The following is a 21,122-nucleotide window of genomic DNA, read 5'->3' as shown; positions in this document are numbered from 1 at the left end:
AATGAGGCGAGAAATAAGAAAAACCGAGTGAGGGAAATGGATGAGGGAAATGGAAGAGGGAAGAAATGTAGATAATTTGACACTTTCAAATTTTTTAAAAGTTAGTAATGTCAGTATTACATATGTGGTTGTAAATAAAAATATTTAAATAATAGCATAAATAAAGGACTATATTATTGTTCTATAAGTATTCGTGTTTTGTATATTATCACCCCAAACAAACAGATTCACGCAACTTTCTCGACTGAGCTTGACTGAGCATTTGTTCAAGACTCGTATAGCTAATAAAGAGTAAACAAAAAGAATGTGACTGCAAATACTGCAAATATATTCTTTTAAAATGGTGTTTAAGCCTAGCCACTTATATACAATGTCGATAAGTATACTTAAGGAAGAAAATGAATAAACTCTATTACTGGAAACTGGGATAAGCCGTTGGTTCTTACGTTGTTAAGTTATACAGGGTTTTACCTATTTAGTGATATTTAATTCATTATTTTAAAACGCCAAAGACAAGATATGCCAAAGAAAATGCAAACAAAATTATTCTTCAGGCATAATGGAAGTAGATACATACCTAGGTACAGGGTGGCCTATTAGCACCAGGAAGTCAGACATTGTCGGTATCAAAGATATGAAAGTTTTACATAAATGTTACATGGCTTATAAAGAGGCATATCCTAAAAATAGTTTGTTGTATACAGGGTGTCACAAAAAAATTTATGATAAAGTATTAGTTTTTTTTTTAAATTGCAATTTTTTGAAAAAAAATCCCTTTCCTGTAGATAATTGAATTCAGCATAAAATTCTGCATATAGTATACTATTTTTATTTGAAGCACTATGCGGTGTTGCCATTCTATCTCTTATTATATCTTAAACTTAAAACCCCCATCATAACTTTTTTTGTGACACCCTGTATATCACAAATTATTTTTAGGATATATACCGGGTGCGTCTTTTAAAATGACTCACTTCTATAACTTTTTTATTTTTTCAGTTAAAATTGAGATTTGGTATGTTGACATAAATGACATAAATTAAGATTGATTGACGTATTCAATTGTTTTCAACGTTTCTTTACTTCCATTCACGTATTCGATCGTTTCTTTACTTCCTGTTTCACCGGAAATTACTGCAACTTTTGATTTTTAAATGGTACCCTCGGTGTTTTGTTGCTTTATTCGATAGAAAATGACACTCTGAATAGAATGACATATCATATTTCAACTTTTGAAATTTACGCATCTGGTTTATTTGAAATTATAACTTGCGGTTCGTGACGAAAATTTGATTCGAAATACCAAATATGTGGCATCAAATTATTCGTAAAAAAATGCTTTTTCCAAATATGCTAATGTGCCACCCTCGTTCCATTTCAAAAAAGTGAGATATGATTAAAAATACGATTTAGCGTTTTTAGCATGGCCATGTCACTCTAGATTAAATTTTAAAATATGATTTTTCATTAAGCGAGAATGTTAGAAGTTGACATATGATATGTCATGCTATTCGGACTGTCATTTTCTACCGAATAAAGTAAAAAAATACCGAGGGTGCTATTTAAAAATCAAAAGTTGTAGTCATTTCCGTTGAAACAGGAAGTGACCAAAAACTATTGAATCCGTCAATCAATCCTAATTTATGTCATATACTGACATATCAAATCTCGTTTTTTTCTGAAAAAATGTTATAGGGGTGAGCTACTTTTGAGACGCACCCGGTATACCATATATAATGGTGCACATTCTGATATATATATATCATTATAAACCATGCAACATCTGTATTGGACTTCCTCGCACCCCCTCGATGTGTAGAATATAGAATGTTTAGGAGGGGAGTTAATCACCGCGACCTTACAGATCTATTGTGTGTTCCCCTTTCTTGAGTTGTAACGAGTTATAACTCATCATACAGTCTCAGGGCTTTAACAAAAGCCAGTATCTGAGACGGCTCCACAGAGGCCAACTCTTCATCCTCGACATCAGCCGTACCAAAGTTCATGGCACGAATAGTCATCGTCTCAGCGCACTCAGTGATAAGGTGTTCTGGTGTTTCCCCATTTTTCCCACAGAATCTGCATTCACCGTTGTTTCTCAGCTTCAGCCTTCTGAGGTGTTCGTTGAGGAGACAGTGTCCTGTTAGAAACCCCGTGGACAATCGGAAGCTTGTTTTTACTTAAATCAAGGAAAACATTTGATTTTTCTCGGTCGTAAGTTCTGAGTAAACTTTTTTGAGTGTCTTAGACCGTTGGAAGACACTGGAAGTGTTCCAGATTCGTCAGTTTCGCTTTCAGTTGGTTCCCGTTTGGAAAACAGAACGGTTCTTGTGTAAGAAATTTATCTATGGTGTTTATATTAATCAAAGAAGAACAGAATTTTCAGTAAAGCAAATTCCTTATGTGTGACAATTGTTTATAGCAATATGCTTTAAAAGACTTAAGCACTATACTCACTATGCGCTGATGGAGGTTTGTCTATGCAGTTTGTCAAATGCGTCGATGCGAATCATTAAACGAAATATCTCGAAAAAAATTGAGCAATTTCAAAACGAACTAACGAATCGCATCGACGCATCGCATTGACAAACCGCGTCATACTCAGTTTGCGTGAATGCACGCATGGACAAATCAAATCAACGCATCACAACATAGTGAGTATGGTTTAAAAGTTTTAGGAAAAAAAAATGATAAGCACTTTCAAAAACCGGGAAAACTTACTTACGTTCTAAAACTACATTAGTCACATTTATATTCATTTAAATAAGCCAACCAAAGCATAGCAAATCTTGTTCTGTTTGATATTACTAATAACAAATCATCGTCACTCCTTTATATTCCAAACTTCTACTATTTTTAATTCATTTTCTCTTAATGCCTTACGCACATTGATTACATAATCATTTTTCTAAACAAATTACACGATGAAAAAAAAGTCATGTACACATAATGACGACAAATTCAGAGTATTGTATAACGTAAATGAAAAAATCAAAATTTCCAAAGAGACCACGTGATTTGTTTATTTAGTTGTGTAAATGGATGGGTATCTATATCTGACGGTTTGAATGAAATATAAAGCAGATCTTTAAATTAGAAGTGATTAATTTAGAAAATAATGAATCATTCTTGTAAATCAATTTGTTTATGACACCTATCTATTTATTGTATGTTTTTTCGATAATAGAAGTTAAACATTTTCCCCAATAATTGTTATTGTTTTAGTTATAATTCTATTATTTTAGCTTTTCTTTCCTTAAAAGGCACAACTGAAACATAATTAAAATCGCATATAGAACTCTGCCTCCTTTTACAACTTCTTCTTCTTCTTCATGTACCGTCTCCATATTGGAGGTTGGTTATCATCATTGCTATTTTGACCTTGGAAGCTGCGGCCCTAAATAGGTCAGATGACGTGACATTAAACCATTTTTGCAGATTTCTGAGCTAGGATATTCTTCTCCTTCCAATAGATCTTTTTTCTACAATTTTTCCCTGAATTATGAGTTGCAAAATTTCATACCTTGGACCTCTCATGATATCGCCGAGATATTGCAATTTTCTTTTTTCACTTCCTTGAGGATCTCTACGCCCTTCTTCATTCTTCTCAAAACCTCCACGTTGGTTACACATCTCGAAGGCCTCCAGTTTCCGCTCGCAAAGCTCGTTGAGGGTCCAAACTTCCATACCATACAAAAGGTCTGGGAATACATAACATTTGAGCATACGAGTTCTCAGATCTAGGCTCAAATCGCGGCTACAGAGCAGCTTCTAATTCTCACAAAGGATGCACGGGCCTTCTCAATGCGAATCTTTATTTCTGAACAATAATATAATCCGCGGTGCAGTCGACACTTGTACCCAGGTAGTCATACATCTCTACTCTTTCGAACTCAAGCCAACAAAAAAACTACAAAATAATGATAAAACAATATTAAAAAACTAAATAAAAAACCGAAATAAAAATATAAGAAAATAATATAATATATTTAAATTGTTTAAAATATTTATTCTCAGCATTTAGTTAGTCGTGTAGATGGCTTGATGGCTATAGTGCGGGGTTTCAAAATTGGAAAAAAAAATAAAATAAAAAAATACAAATAGTAGCATTAAAAAATTAAAAAAAATATAGTAATTAAAAGTTTTTATTTTTTTAAATTGTTGAAAATATACATTATCTGAATGCCATTTCTCCGGTGAGGAAACCTCGTGAGTAAAATTGAAAAAAATACAAAATAATAAAACAATATTTAAAAACTAAACAGAAACAACAATAATAAAATAATATTAAAGTAAATTAAAAAAATATTTGAATTGTTTAAAATACTAATTTTTAAAATTTTGTTAATCGTGTAGATAGCTGTACAGTGCGGGGGTTAAACATTGGGTAAAATTAAGAGAAAAAATAGTGTTATTTCTGAAAAAATAAAAAATTATATGAATTAAAAAACTTTATTTTTTTTTAAATTGTTGAAGATATACATATTTGTAATCAACCCTCGTACTAGTGCCACCTACACGGTGCGAAAATCCCCGCGAACCGTCGAAAAAAGCTGAAAAAACTCGCCAGCCTGCGCCTAAATCGCTGCGATACACCTCTACCAATCGCGTGCGGAGCTTTACACACATATATAGGGTCACTTTACCACATATTTTTCAGTACGGCTCGCTAAATACCGTCGTCTCGATATACGATAGGAGAAACACATCGGAGGAAGACAAGCGCGCGACTTTCGAAATCACTTTATTTCGGTAAGCCACCCGACACACATACCACTGAGAATCAAGACTGATTTTGCTGCACCGCGACATATGTGATCATTGTGATTTTTTCGAGAAACACCATCCGACATATTCAGTTTTTGTGATATTTTTTAACTCGAAGTATTTTCAAATTTTGATCTTGAAGAAAATTCTTGTGATACGAAAACTAATCCCACCCCAGTGATGATATTCAGACAATTGCACGATTACTCTTAAAAAAACGACTCGTATATATTCTATGTTGAACCAAACGTTTGCCAAAAAACTCGAAACCATGTCCTTGAAACTTTCTAACTTTTTTACAAAAAGGACTCGCTTCGTTCACTTACTATTCTTCATAATATTATTCCCTTGCACAGTGACTAGTGATAAACACAGTTCAAACAACATACAGAAGAGCAAATATAATATGGACACATCGTTTTCGGAAGATTATCCATCGCTTCCAGCTTCGCCGCCGACAGGGGGATGCAACAGTTGTAAACATAGAGAGGAATTGAAAAAGCAGAACTTGAATCTTCTTAGAGAAGAGATTTTGCGAAGAATGGGGTTTAGTCAAGCCCCTAACATAACGGGGAAGGTGCTTCCCCAAATTCCTCCCCAATATTTGGCTCAAATCGAGGAGGAACAGGGTATGCAATCGGATCAGCCCTTCAAGTACACTGTTACGGAGGAAGATGACGATTTTCACGCGAAGACCCAGAAAATTCTCACGTTTGCTGAAAGATGTAAGTATACGAATGATCTATTTTTAGCCGTCAATTTCTTTTGACTATTTTTGGAACTGTCTTATCACCATAGCCTCCTTTATTCGGATTAATCACTATAATATACAATTTAGATTATACTGATTAATTTATTATTATTATTTTAAGCCTTAATTATTTTTTTAATATACAGATAATATTACAACTGTAATTTTATGACATATTATTCCTTGGTGTTAATCAAAATGCAAATACAAATTTAATAAAAAAAAAAACAAATTAATGCATATAGTGGGTAATAGTTTGAAAAGTAACTAATCTGGAATTTCTCATTATATAAAATACTAGGAGGTTTGCAGAGAAAACCAAAATAAGTTAATTTTTGTATGACTCCACCCCACACGACCAATCAACTTTGCTTGGCATCACACGATTCATTTTTGAAACATAAGTTTTTAAAAATAAGCAACATTTTTGAAAATTAGTTTGTTCAACCATCTCTTAGAGAAAAAAATGTCATTAATGTTTTTCCTTCAATACTCCGATATGTATTTGAGATCTGCTTGATAATGTTTTTTGTCTAAGAGCAATATTTCCGAATTCTACTTTTCAAATCGTTCCCTTGTATATTAATGGTACACATATCGTTAAAAAAATAATGAAAACAGCAATATCTAAATAAAGTACAAAATTTAACCCATTATATGTTGATGGTCCCTAAATAAACCACTTTAATTTAACCAACTAATCAGTCGCGTGGAAGTGTATTACCGCCCAGTTTGTTTGCTATGCTTATTTCTATGGGCACTTTGGACATTTAATCAACCATATCTATATGTTGGCAGAACTGACACGAAAAGTTAACGTGAGCAGTTGAATATTCGACCAGTGAGCATTGATGCCACTCAGTTCACTGTGTGTCATATGCGTAATATTTGTAGTCTAAGCATTTTCTATGCAAATTTCGTGTGATAAAAATTTAAAAATATAGAAACAAATGTATCTGTGACGTTTATTTCTTTTTATTTAGTGCAACAAATTTACGGCTTGCATGATATTTTCTAAAATCGTTAACTTATCCTCCATATTTTCGATCATTTCTCACAGGATGCGAGTTTCTCGAAAAGCAAAATTTGATTTACTTGATATGGGCATATTTTTGAGTAGAGAGCTAACAGAGATAATCAAAATGAACTTACTCTTTTTTCTCACATTGGATGATACATACAGTTTATACATTATATATGTTACTGTAAATGTCCGAAATGCGGTAAAACCTAGGTTAAAGGCGCTAAACCTAGGATTTACCAAAAGCATGTGGTAAAAGCCCGAAAACTATTTATTTTGCTTCGATTTCGGACTTTTACTGGACCCAAATAGTAAATCTTAGGATTTACCACACCGCATTGGTAAAAGTACGAATAAGCAAGTGGTAGTAAAAACCAATCAACTCCACCAAATAACCACCTAATCAATGCATTAATACCCCCCAAATAACCAGGCTAACCAATGCATTAACACCCTCCAAATAACCAGGCTAACCAATGCATTAACACCCTCCAAATAACCAGGCTAACCTAATTAGTTAATGTTTTTGGTAAATCCTAGGTTTAGCGCGCTTATCATAATCGGACATTTACAATAACAAATATAAGACTGATCGTTACAAAAATCGATATCGTGAAACGATAATCGTTAAAATTTCAATGCCTAAGTAAATAAAAACAGAGATGTCTTGGTCAAGTTTTCGAGCTTTTACCACTTGTTTTTGGTAAATCCTAGGTTTAGCGCGCTTATCCTAGATTTTACCGCATTTCGGATATTTACAGTGACATATACATTAGATCAATACATATTATCTATTTGCTTTAACAGGCTCTGGTTGAAAAATCGACCACTACCCTCTCACTCCCTTATTTGTTAATTTTTTGCAAAATGTTATTAAGAAGTTATGCTCCCTTTGTGCTATTTTATATATTTTTTGAAGTCAATTTGATCAAACAAAGTATGGTTATTGTAAAACAGATATACTTGGATTGCTTTGAATTTTCTATTTTGTATGGTACTATTAACCTTTGTTGTGAGAATTTTATTTTATACCATATCTTATCTTATTTATAAATGTCTTTCTGGGAGAGGTAATTACCCCCATTATCCCTCCCGTATATGCGCCCCTGAATGAAAATAATGATAAAAAATATTCACGAGATATTCTTTAGCCAAAATACATTGTAATTCCTGTTGAGAATTACGATAACTTTAATTCAATTTTTGTCACAAGTTTGTGACATCACATAGCCAAACCTTACAGAACTATAGCAATGATCTAGCTGTTACACACTTTGTAATCGGTATTTGAACTATATTTAGTGAGAATCACAGAAGGAATTTCAATAAACAATGACAATTTTAATTTATATATAGACACGCGTGTACAATGCTTGTGTTAACTAAACTTAACAACAAATTAAAAATAATTGTCAAGGTGAGGGATATGCAATACCGAACTTTAATCATCTGGCTGTTGATTGAAATCCAGACAATATTAATTGGTTTAAAAACCATCAGTTTGGATCTGATCTGTTGGAAATTAAACGAAGTCTTTCAGTTAAGCGTTAAACAAATAAGTAATAAGGTTAATTAAAGTTGCAAAGAAAAATGGGGCTGACATACTGGGTGTGCATCGTCGATGGAAAGAGGAAATTGGCATGCAAATTTTGAACTGTCCAAATATTGGCTCCCCTGTTGATTTTGTTCTTTTTTTGACAATGATAAAATCATAGATTGATAACTTAAATTGCTACCTGGTCAGTTTTAATTTAAAAATTGGTGTTGTTTTTATTAAATTAGTTAAAATCGGCTTGTTCAAATTTTATTATTTATTTTTAAGCATACGCAGACCTTTAACGTACCCATTTACGACTGTACTGCAAATTTAACAGGATAGTCAATTTTGGGACAGTTCAAAATTGGCATGGGATTTCCTATGTTTCCAAGAAGATGCAGCACTCAGTATATTATGCTCCGTTAATAGACACAATCTCTTAAGTTTCATTCAGAACCTCGCAATTAGTGGAATAGATTAGTGGTTTCAATCATACTTTATACTTTTTAGTTTACGATCATTCACAATGTCTAAAAAATACAATTAAAATTAATAGAATATCCTAGCAATAGCTTGCGGTAGTCTTGTATCCATAGAGAGAGCTTAATATTTAACTTATAAAACAATCAACTTTTGATTTCTAACAACAATTTCTCTTGACGGATGATAATCAAAAGCCAAAATGACATTCCTCGCAAATTTTGAAGTATAATTAGTGGAAAAGTTAAAAGTTCTACTAATTGAAAAAGAGTAAAAAGATTACTTATATTCACTAATTTTGATGTTCTGAACGCTTACACTGAAATTAAAGGAGCAAACTTCTACGCTAATTGACACCACTAAAGCTTCATTCTAAACCTCGAAATCAGTGGAATAAATTAGTAGTTTCAATTAGCCGTAGAAGTTTGTTCACCTAATTTTAATGTAAGCATTCAGAACGCCATAATTAATGGTAGTAATTTTCAATTATTGGAAAAAGTTAACAAACCTTTGATTTTTCCACTTCACATTCAAAATTTGCGAGAAAAGTCATTTTGGCCTGTGATTATCACCCGTCAAGAAAAATTTTGGTTAGAAATCAAAAGTTTATTGTTTGCTAAGCTAAATATTATGCTTTCTCTATGGATACAACAGACTACCGCAAGCTGTTGCTAGCATATTTTATTAATTTTAATTGTTTTTTAGACATTATGAATGATCGTAAACTAAAAAGTACCGTATGATCGAAAAAAAACGGCGTCCAGTTGGCTTGGAAATGACGATTGATGACATTTCCCATATAATTTTACATATAAAATGATAGCGATCTTCATCTCATAGCCATCGTTGACGCCATTTTTATTCGATCATACGGTATAAAGTGTAATTGAAGTCACTAATTTATTTCACTAATTGAGAGGTTCTGAATGAAGGTTTATAATGAATTTAGGAATTTTAATATACTTTATTATATTAAAATAATCAGCTGCTGAGATACAGAGAATAGGGAAAATACTTGAATTAAAATATAACAAAATTATAAGAACAAATGACAGCAACTGTCGATTACAGATCATTCGGTCATCCGTACTACAAATAAAACATTGCACTTTATTGTTTGGTGGTACTATGTTAGTTGATAAATAATATACATATCTACCATACATATTTTTATTCAATAATACTTTTTGTATTTCACTTAAATAAATAATTTATTAGTTCTAAAAATAATTATGAAATTAAAAAACAGGAATTCGGGGATAACATAAATACATAATACCGTTGCATTATCTTCCTTATCTTATTATCTATAATTGGAGATACAATCATCATCCGAATTATAAAAAAATATAAATATCATCTAGTTAATTTTATAAGCTTTATTATGTTTAATTGTACGATATATTTTGGAACCGTGTATTCATTATAATTAAATAAGTAATATAATTATATGAAATTTCGTAGATTGAATAAATTTAAATGCTGAAATTTTCATTGGGTGTTCGCAAGGGATTGAAAATTATCAAAATTTATTTCTGTTAATCGAGAGAATATGAATATCATTTATATATAAACTATTCTTTAGTGATGGGATAACTCGAGCGAAAATTCGCAACCTTATCATCACTTTACATTGGATCATACATACAGTTACCCATTATATATGTCACTGTAAATGTCCGAAATGCGGTAAAACCTAGGATAAGTGCGCTAAACCTAGGATTTACCAAAACCAAGTGGTAAAAGCCCGAAAACTTCTTTATTTTGCTTCCATTTCAGATTTTTACCGGACCCGTAACAGTAAATCTTAGGGTTTACCACACCGCATTGGTAAAAGTAGAATTATTTTTCTTATAGCAACAATATCGACAAATTAAGGATGTCGATATACAAAGACAACTCTGTTTTTGTTTACTTAGGCATTGCAATTTGAACGATTATCGTTTCACTATATCGATTTTTGTAACGTCTTACATTTGTTACTGTAAATCTCCGAAATGCGGTAAAACCTAGGATAAGCGCATTTTAACCTAGGATTTACCAAAAGCATTAACTAATTAGGTTAGCCTGGTTATTTGGAGGGTGTTAATGCATTGGTTAGCCTGGTTATTTGGAGGGTGTTAATGCATTGGTTAGCCTGATTATTTGGAGGGTGTTAATGCATAGGTTAGCCTGGTTATTTGGGGGGTGTTAATGCATTGGTTAGGTGGTTATTTGGTGGGGTTGGATGGTTTTTACTACCACTTGCTTATTCGTACTTTTACCAATGCGGTGTGGTAAATCCTAAGACTTACTGTTTGGGTCCGGTAAAAGTCCGAAATGGAAGCAAAATAAATAGTTTTCGGGCTTTTACCACATGTTTTTGGTAAATCCTAGGTTTAGCGCGGTTATCCTAGGTTTTAGCGCATTTCGGACAATTTACAGTAACATATACATTAGATCATTACATATTATTTATTTGCTTTAACAGCCTCTGGTTGAAAAATCGACCACCACCCCCCACCCCGTTATTAGTTAACTTTGTGAAAAATGGTATTAAGAAGATATATGCTCTCTTTGTGCTAGTTTATATATTTTTAATTTCAATTTGATCAAACTAGAAGATAATTAGTACCTCTAGATAAAAGATATTTGATGAAATCTCCTCTCTCCTACGTAAATTTTAGTGACATTTGGCTTGACCTCTTTCTTCCTCCTTTGATTCTCCCAAAAAATTGGAATTTTTTGACCAAAAATCATAATTTTATCGATTTTCAAAAACGGTTCGCAGTAGAACCAACATCATAGACAGCTCTATGGGGTGTCTTTACCAAGCCTCCCCCGTGGAGCCGCCTCTGTGATTGTTGCCCGTTCAACCACAAGCAACTATGTGCTAAATATTAAAATACATATTTAGAGTCCTTCATAGGAATCCTTAATAACATTGCAATTCATTGAAACCGTGAGAAACTGTCAAGGTCATTAGTCAACGTAAACTCCAAAGTGTCACAAAGGTAATTTTCGAGTAACAGGTAGAATTCTAAAGAAGGTAAATACTAAAATAATGGAAAAAAGTGCAAAGAAAAGCCCGTCGTTTAGCAGAGATTGATTACATAAAAGGAAATTTGCTTAACAATAGAAACATGGGAGCCGTAGTAGCGTGTGTTAGTAAGCCAGCTTGAAAGTCTAGGCCAATTCAATTCATTAATGATGGTGTCTAGCACAGCGTCTGATTGTAACGCTTTATTTTCGGATTTACCCATAGACGGAACGATATTTTTTTACGCATAATTTATAGTTTAACAATTACACTTTTTTATTTTATTTACAGTCCGTTTAAGGGATTTATGTTCATTTAGTTAGATGAAGCTGACAGTTATTTATATTATATCTACGTATAAATTTATTGTATACAGGGTGGTCTGAACTGTATTTCGGAAACTTCGGCAGCATATTTAGCAGATAAAATGTATGTTCTAAAATATTTAGTTTTGGAGATACGGGGTGTAGAAATTTCATTTTTATTTTGATTTTTTTTTTCAAATAATTTCTGAAATAACGTCAATATTTGGATGAAAATTGGTGTCTGGGAGTTTTTTGACATATACATATTTTTTAACTGGTTTGAAGAGTAATAACTTTTCATCCGTACCTGTATAAAACTAATGAGTAAAAAATATACATTTACAAAGTTTTTTACGTAAAAAAGATTTTTTGGGTAAAACGCTACGAGTATATGATTCTCGAGATATTTGGAAACCAAATTATCAATATCTGTCATCATTGACATAAATTAAACATGTTGACTAAATAGTTTTTAAACTGAAATCATAAATTTGAAATGTTTTTGTTGTGCCTAAAGTTCAACAGAAAGTGTTTTATCATCATTTTTTCGAAGACCGTCTGTAACACGATAACTCAAAAACCGCTGAACCGATTTTAACCAAATTTGGCACAAAAATACTGTGGCACCCGAGAATCTGGCCATTAGTTTTTGGTGGGGGTAGGGGGTTGGAAGGGGGTATGGGAGGAGGTTAAACATTTTAAAAAATCCTAAGTCCAAAATTACAGTAGCTAGCGAAACGCGGTTTTCAAATTAAGATTAGGAATAATATTTGCAACAAAATTTGTAATAACATCAAAATCAGTTAAAGTCGCAGTTTTCGAGATATTAACATATTTTAGTATGGGCCATTTTTTATCAGTAGAATTTGCTGCCGGTGTTTCCGGAATACAGTTCGGACCACCCTGTATATAGGGTGAGTCTTAAATAAGTGCAAATATTTTCAGGGCTGGTAGATCTCCATAAAAGAAACATATTTTCTCTTTACCGTTTTTCAAAATAACTCCAAAATAACCGAGTAAGGTTAACCAGGTGGTCTGAGTTTGCTGGGTATTTGTGTTCGCGCCCATTTTGTTATTCTGTCATGAACCGTACAAAGTAAATTTGTTTTTTTTCTGAAATACTCGAAATTATATGCAAACATTTATAGAATTTTTTAACTTCTGTATATCTTCACTTTTCAATTTAGTTGGCAGTTTCTCAGGAATGTCCAATGTTAGATCTAGACTGAATCCAGTTCTTTGCTTATTTTTTTCTCATATTCCTTTTGCCTACTTGTATATTTAATTGAACATAAGTCACAGTCGCAAAATTGGGGGATAATATTTTTCTAGTAAAAATCTATATGTACAGGACATCTCATTTTCGTGTGTTTTATGGGGTTTCTCGTTTACGAGTAGAGGTAGAAAGATGCGACTTTAATATCACTGTACTGTTTTCGACTCCCCTCGTATCTCGGTGATCCTATAACCTATCGAAAAGGCGAAAACTGAGTTTCGTAAAGTTTTTTACTTAGAATCCAGTGGCGTAACTAGTTTTTTGCTAAGAGTTGTCATTTTCGAAGTATGACTCATTTTTTTTAAATGTACTGTATATTAATTTTTTATTTTATTTGTTTTATTTAATTAATAATAAAATAATAATCTTTATTTAACTTTCTAAAAATATACTATACTCTATACCAGTAGTTCCCAAACTTATTTTTCTCGTGGACCACTTTCAAAATTTTACTGGTTTCGGTGGACCCCCTGCTGCTACATTTCTACCACGTTCTTAAAGTCGCCAAAAAATAAAAATTGTGTCACTTCTGAGTTCTGTCCCTATATTCCGATATGTAAAATAAAAACGAAAAATGGTACATTTTATATCACTTTATTTATTAAAAGAATAGAATTACAAGAAAAAATATTAAGGTAATATAGGTTCAGGTCATAATTTTAATTAATGGGAAGGATGTATCTGATGGAGTGTCAGCAAACGATCAATGTTTGGCTTTATTTTTTGTGAGCAATAACCGCAAATCCCCCCGCTCTGTGATGTTTAATTTGCTCCTTTTTTGTTAAGAGGTTTGTAACGGCACTAAAACTCCTTTCGACAAGGTATGACGAGGGAAAAGCTATTAAAAATTTCCTTGCGATTTCCCACAGTCCAGGATATTTTTCGGGTATTTCTGCTTGCAGCCAAAATGTTGGGTAGCCTTTTCTAAATTTCACCTTCAGCTCCTCATTAGTGCTTAGCTCGAGCAGCTCCTCTTGTAATACAACATTGGCCACTTCCGTTTCATCAAATGGATTTATGATCCATGGTGGTATATCCATCGTCAGTATATCTTCAAACCTGGTTTTGAAGTCATCATGCAGAGCACTTAAATGTTGACTGTAGGTATGGATATCCTCATCAATACATTCTACCTGCGACAAGTTTGGAAATTGAGAGAATTCGCGCCGACTAATGTTTTGCTTCATAAATTTCAATTTCCCAAGAAAAGCCGAAATTATCCCCTTTGTTTTTATTAAATTCAGGCTGTCCCCTTGTAACTGCAAGTTAATATCATTAAATTTTTTAAACAAATCTGTCAAATACGCAATGTCTGCTTTGAATTTGATCAAGTTTTCTTTTAAATCTGGATCTCTACTTTCTAAGAACTCTAATATGGAATCGAAAACAGAGTAAAATCTCGTTAAGCATGCACCTTTCGACAACCAGCGTACTTCAGTATGTAAGAGCAGTCGTTGGAAGTCTTCATCATTTTCGTCGCACAATTGAGCAAATAAACGCGTATTCAATGCATTGCTTCTGATTTTGTTGACAGCTTTTATTACAAAATGAAGAGATTGGTTCAACCTGTCACTTAAATGTTTTGCCACAAGATGTTGTCGGTGGATTACGCAATGAATAGCTGTAAGTCCTGGTATAATTCTTTTGAGATGACTTATAAACCCACGATATCGCCCGACCATTGCAGGAGCTCCGTCTGTTGCCACTGAAATAATGTTTGTAAATGGGATCGATTTTTCCGTAAAAAAATTACTCAGGACATTAAATATTGATTCGCCTTTAGTGTCAGTCTCCAAAGTTCTGGCAAATAGCAATTCTTCGTGAATTTCTTCCTCAACAATAAATCGGACATATGCCAATAGTAATGCTTCATTACTGGGTAACGTTGACTCGTCCAGTTGTATAGAAAAATGAGTTTTTTGCAGATGATTGCACAAAAAGCTTTCGATATCAGAGCTCATTTCATCAATGCGTCTTTGTACAGTATTGTTACTTAATGGAATTCTTTTTAGTACGTCAAATGGAGATTTGTGCAAAACAGTTTTTAAAACCTCTTCAACAGCGGGTAAAATTAATTGTTCTCCGATAGTGTGCGGTTTTCCAGATTTTGCTATAAGTAATGAGATATTGTAAGATGCCCGCAAGCCATCATCGTTACTTTGAGATGTTGAAGCGAACATACTGTGCATGGTGGGTCTCTTTCCATATTTTTCTTTCAATGTTTGAAAATATTTTAAATCTTTACCTATTTTATCAGTATGACACCTTTTTAGATGATCTTCGAGCTTTGATGGTTTCATAGAGTCATTGCTCAAAACTTTGTTGCATAATAGGCACATGGGCAATTGTTTGTCTGCCTCTGATGGAACAAAACCATATTTCAAATAATCGATACTATATTGTCGACATTTTTTCTTTGCTGTAGCCATGTTTCGTGTCAGTTACCTTACCTGTAAAAAAAAATGTTTTAGTAACCAAGTTTTTTTCTGAATATAGGTATCACACCGCAGCCTTTGTCAGCACGCGGAAATAGAATTACGGCTTGTAAAGGGACCAACTAATAAACCGCTGAGACAAATACAGACGTTTTCACAAAACGGTATCAATTTTAAAGTACATAATTTACCACTAATTTTTAATAGTATAAATAAAAATTGGTGTACTCAGTATCGAATACTGATCATATTTGTGTAGGAAAAAATAAAAGTCGAAATCCCAAAATTGTCCATAAAAACGATAACTAACATTTTATTAAATCAATGAGTTCACGCGCTCCGTGTATTTGCGTATTTTTTTGTCTGCGGCTTCATTGTTAAAACGTGACAAACTGGCATCGAAGTCCAAGCCCCGCCCTTTTCCCGTCGCCCGCGCACCGCTCGCTCTTTCCGAAAAGGAATAGTTTTGATAAAATAGTTACTTCAAAACCAATTTAAAATGATTATGAAATTACTGTTTTATAAAATTAGTAGTTATTTGCAAGAAAAATTACAAAATTAATTGCTCTGCAATATTGCTTATTCGGCCTTTTTAGAGAGGCAGTGTTTCTCGTGAAAAACAATTGAATAAAACGTGCTGTGTTTGTCTTCAAATCGAAAGAGGGACAATTAAAATATCTGTAAGTTACTAAGTTACCTATCTATACAGGCCGTTGTGATCAACCGACTAGTACACGTAAACAAAATACTTAAGTACTATAACAAAAAGGTAGGTTACTTACTTTTCTCCGGCACTAGCAAACACAGATATAAATTTTCTCACAACTTTTTTCCAAATTCCGCCTTTTTTCGAAATTCCGGAAACAAATGAATGCGTTTGCCTTTGGCATCAAGTATTTATAGTGGTGATCAAGTTCATGTCTGAACAAGCATTAAGCATTGTCGGGCGGATAGCGCTTTGCAAGTCTGTACACGAAATTGTACGTAATATCGAATACGCAAGTTTGGACAAGTAACAGTCGCTTGCCTTATTAAAATATTATCTGCTTAGATAGGTACTTAAAACAATGTAGGTAGGCCCTTATAAAAACTATGCTTACATTTTTGCTCTTTACTATCAAAAGCAGATAAATTTTCGTGGACCCCCATTAACATCTTATGGACCCCCATTTTTTGTTCACGCCTACGTAGACCCCCAGCAAGTCTCCCGTGGACCCCTGGGGGTCCACCTGGACCACTTTGGGAATCACTGCTCTATACTTATATTCATAAATAATAAGGTAAAAAATTGGTCAAGTGCGAGTCGGACTCGCGCACGGAGTGTTCCGTACCATTCATTATCTATACAACATTAGACAATATATTATTATAAACTTTTTAATAGAGAACCTGCCTTACTACGGCTCCAATAGTACTACGGCTCCATCATAGCAGCGTAAAGTCCTAACGCTTTAAACCACGCGGCCACAGAGGACTTTTCTTTTCTTTCACCGAGGAAAGATTCTATGTAAAATTCTAACTTAAAAGATAATGTTTAGTGAAAGTACTTTTTTATTTATAAACATTTATTTAATTCTGTTTTTAGTATTTGTTCTTATAGCGCCAAGATAGATACATTATCTGTAAAAATTTCAACTGTCTAGCTATAACGGTTCATAAGATAGACCTTTGTGACAGACGGACGGACGGACGGACGGACAGCGAAGTCTTAGTAATAGGGTTCCCGTTTTTACCCTTTGGGTACAGAACCCTAAAAAGCCACTGGCAAGCTGGTTTCCGTTTGTATTTTTTAGAATTCCTAGAGTTACTATTTATTAGTTACATTTTATTTTTCTACAAATATTTATTTTTGTTTTAATTTTTTTTTGAATAGTTTTTACCTCTACGCCTATGGCTACCTGGCTGTACCGCGAGCGCTGACGTCCTACAATTAGTAATCAAAAAGTGTGTGCGGGCTCCGAAATAAACGGCTCTCATTTTCAATACGCTGCCGACGATCAGAATTTTTCTCATTGTTTAAAAATTGACACTACAATTTGGTCAGTTCTAGATGTATGTTCTCACTGTGTTACAATTTAGCGAAAATTCATCTCAGGATAAATAGTAAAAGGAAAAGCTTAATTCTACATTTCCATTTACCTTTTATTTGCAAGCTTTTATTTAATTTGCAATGTTTGTATACAGGATGGTCCGAATTGTATTCGGAAAACTTAATAAAATAAGTAAAAACGTTCATATAAAGGTATGTCCTATAATGCTTCGTTTAGTTTCCATGAATAAGAATTCCTAATGTAACATAAGAATGTAATGTAAACATAAGAATTCCTAATGTTTCGCTAGAGTTTCCAGAACCGTACTAAAATATTTTTGTTCAACGATTGTGGAGTTCCTCAATTAGCAAGCAAGGGATGGTTCTCAAAAGTAAAACCGATAAAAAATTGAGTTTCAAATGAAAATAATATCAAATTATTAAATAATGAAAAAGTTAACATGAATACAAATAATGAACAAGCGAAAAAAAAAAGAAAACACATAGGTAGCTTAAAAATTACATCAAACAACATTAACCAACCTCGAAACCTACTTAAATAAACTCGTAACTTAATTAGAAAAAAAACCTAACATTTTCAATTAAAGATGCAAATGCCTATAAAAACACAACACAAAAAAATATAACAAATATTATACTAAATAATAAAATAACATATTTAAACTTCAATAATTCCTAATAAACATTATAGAAACTTCAAAATAACTTCAGAAGTAGGAACAGTAAGAGATAACATCACTACTTATTTAGAAGAGTTTGAATTCGATCGCTAGAAAGTATCAAAAGTCTTTCGCACGTAACAAAAAATATGTTTTTAATAATTATTACCGAATCCCGAAAGTACCGAAAGAACCGGGAATTCATAATTTCGAGTTCCGGTTCTTTGACGTCTCAAAAGAACCGACAATTCCCGGTACTTTCGGTACCGGGATTTCTAGGGGTGATTCTTGTTCAAATGTATAACATTTTCTTTGTCGATTGATAGTTATATATTTTTAAATTTACTTTATCATTTTTGACCTGATTTTTGAACTATTTCATTATACATTCTAGAACAAAGTCTAGTTTTATGACCTATATTATTGACCGTATTCTCATCAACTTGTTTTTTAATTGTCTTAATCTAGGTCTAGTTTATTTTTACTACACTTATAGAGTATTTGATTTATGTTTTTAAAATGCAGCGTTTACGTCACTAACTTTACTAATTACCCAATTAATAACAACGTTTGTTTGATGACACCTGTGGCATAATGTAATTCATCAATTATCTTCATATTTTGGGACAGTCATATTTTATATATAAACGAGTACCTATGCATAATCAAAATTTATTATCATGTTGCAGTAATAAACTATTAATTGATGTTTTTATTAGTCAACAAAGGGGATAACAATAAATGTAAACTTCTTTTGCAATATAAAATTAGTCAGATGGTAGATGATAAACAAACCTAAATACATAAAGGTACTTAAATAATATTTATCTGTTAAACAACAAAAACATATATTTTTTAAAAATGCTACTGAATTTTGAATACATGGACTAATAATTGAATAGCTAACCAAGATCCCAGCCGTTGGCCGTCGAGGCCGCCTGACTTAGTGCCCATGAATCTAATCAAATGAATATATTTGCGGAAGATAAATGTTCTTATTCTTCGGTATAATTTAGACCAGAAATAGAAATACTTAGCAGTTATGAGAGGGTATCTTTCACCCCCACTGAGTTAATGAATTCCGCGAGAAATGTTCAAAAACTGCCCCGTCTGTCCATAACAGAAGACGGTCGATATGTCGAACACCTGTAGCACAGAATATCTAGCTACGCAACAGAAGCCTCCTTAAACGTATAAAATTGTAGGAAGGAAAAGGAGACAGACTTGAAAAGCCTGTCTCCAAATCAGATATTTTGGTGCGGTAGTTTGGCTACTACATAACAGAGGGCGATAAATTCAAGAGAATTTTGTGCGGCGATGCCAATGTTAATTTATATTGTAATAATTCCAGATAAAATTTCCCCCATTTCTTAGTATGTATTTTTAACGATCACTCAAATTATTAAAATAGATCAGAGCTTTTTTTCTATGCTTTTACCGTTGGATATGCGACAAGCTAGAGACTTAAAATTTAAAACATCAAACATATTAATTATACATTTTAAAAACATAATTTCAGACAAGAAACCTGAAAAATGTGAATTACATTTGTATATTAAAATATAGGTATTTTTGAATTTACATATAATATATTAAATAAAAATGCACATCGTTTAAAATAAAAACAAAGTTTATTTAGAGTAATTTTTCATACAGTTTTAAAGAATTACTATGCAATAATAATAATAATAATTTTGACTGCTGTTAATATAATTTATTTTCGTTCGGTCATTTGATATTAACTATTAAAAAAAAACAATTTTTTTCAGTTTTCCATTCTTATTTACGTTTTAAGTAGATATATTATAGTCCAAGAAAATAAGCCTTTAAATACGAAGTTTTGGGAAAAACTTGAATTTTTGATATAAGTTACTTTTAAAGATGTAAAAACGGAGAGTGAATTTTTTTTTATTCACCCCCGAGAAGGTGTGAAATAAATAAATAAAATTATTTTTTTGAAATTTCAGAGAAACGGTATAAGGATTAGAAAAAAAAGTTCAAATGAGAGTTCTAGAGCGTTCAATTTTATATAGGTCTCTATACTTTTTTTGCTCAGATCAAAATTAACCAAGATAAGGTGGCTAGAAACTAAGGGATGATAGTAAAATTTAAAAAAAATGGCAAGTAACTGAAAAATCCATATATTTAACATTTTTATTCAATTTGTTTGGAAAAATATAAATTCCAATTAACATTTTTTTAAATTCACCCTGAGAAGGGGTGTAAAAATATAAAGTGTTTCTTTTTCAAATTTCAGAGAAACGGTAAGGACTTTGAAAAAAATGTTTCCATAAAAGTTGTCTCCTAGCTTTTAACCACCCTATCTTGTATAATTTTGATTTGAGCAAAAATAGTATAGATACCATTTTTATATAAAATTGAAGGCTCTACAACTCTTATTTGAACTTTTTTTTCTAGTCCTTACCGTTTCTCCGAAATTTCAAAAAAATAATTTTATTTATTTATTTCACCCCTTCTCGGGGGTGAATTTAAAAAAAAATCTTTCACAATTCGTTTTTAGATCTTCTAAAGTACTTATAGAAAAAATTAAGTTTTTCCTAAAACTTCGTATTTGAAGTCCAAATTTAAAAGTTTATTGAACTTGAATATAGAATTTTTCAATAGTACCGACATAAAATTTAGATCTTGTAGTTGGATATAATAATTTTCACTATATAATAAATATTTTATATCTCTATGAATGTGATATGTATATCGTTTTAATATACATTCGAATTAGCTCCGTTAATGAAGTTTTATTTAGTAGATATTTATTAATTTGTCAAGCTTAGAATAGAAGGTAATAATAATTTTGAAGTTTT

The 21,122-nt window shown here is 32.3% G+C and overlaps 1 protein-coding gene across 1 annotated transcript in view; it reads left to right on the top strand.

The window, feature by feature from the left end:
- The first annotated feature begins 4,675 nt into the window (after positions 1-4,675).
- The window catches only part of LOC115885033 (growth/differentiation factor 8-like), an 82,569-nt gene continuing 66,122 nt past the window's right edge, over positions 4,676-21,122 (top strand). The window contains exon 1 of the mRNA XM_030903775.1: positions 4,676-5,492. Within this exon, the coding sequence (XP_030759635.1) occupies positions 5,003-5,492 (490 nt within the window). The 5' untranslated portion in view covers positions 4,676-5,002. The remainder of the gene's footprint in view (positions 5,493-21,122) is intronic.

The sequence above is a fragment of the Sitophilus oryzae genome, unplaced genomic scaffold (genome assembly GCF_002938485.1).
Source record: "Sitophilus oryzae breed Bouriz unplaced genomic scaffold, Soryzae_2.0 scaffold_359_pilon_pilon, whole genome shotgun sequence".
Classification (NCBI taxonomy): Eukaryota; Metazoa; Arthropoda; class Insecta; order Coleoptera; family Curculionidae; genus Sitophilus; species Sitophilus oryzae.
Note: the sequence above shows the minus strand (reverse complement) of the source record. Positions and strands in the feature narration are given on the sequence as shown.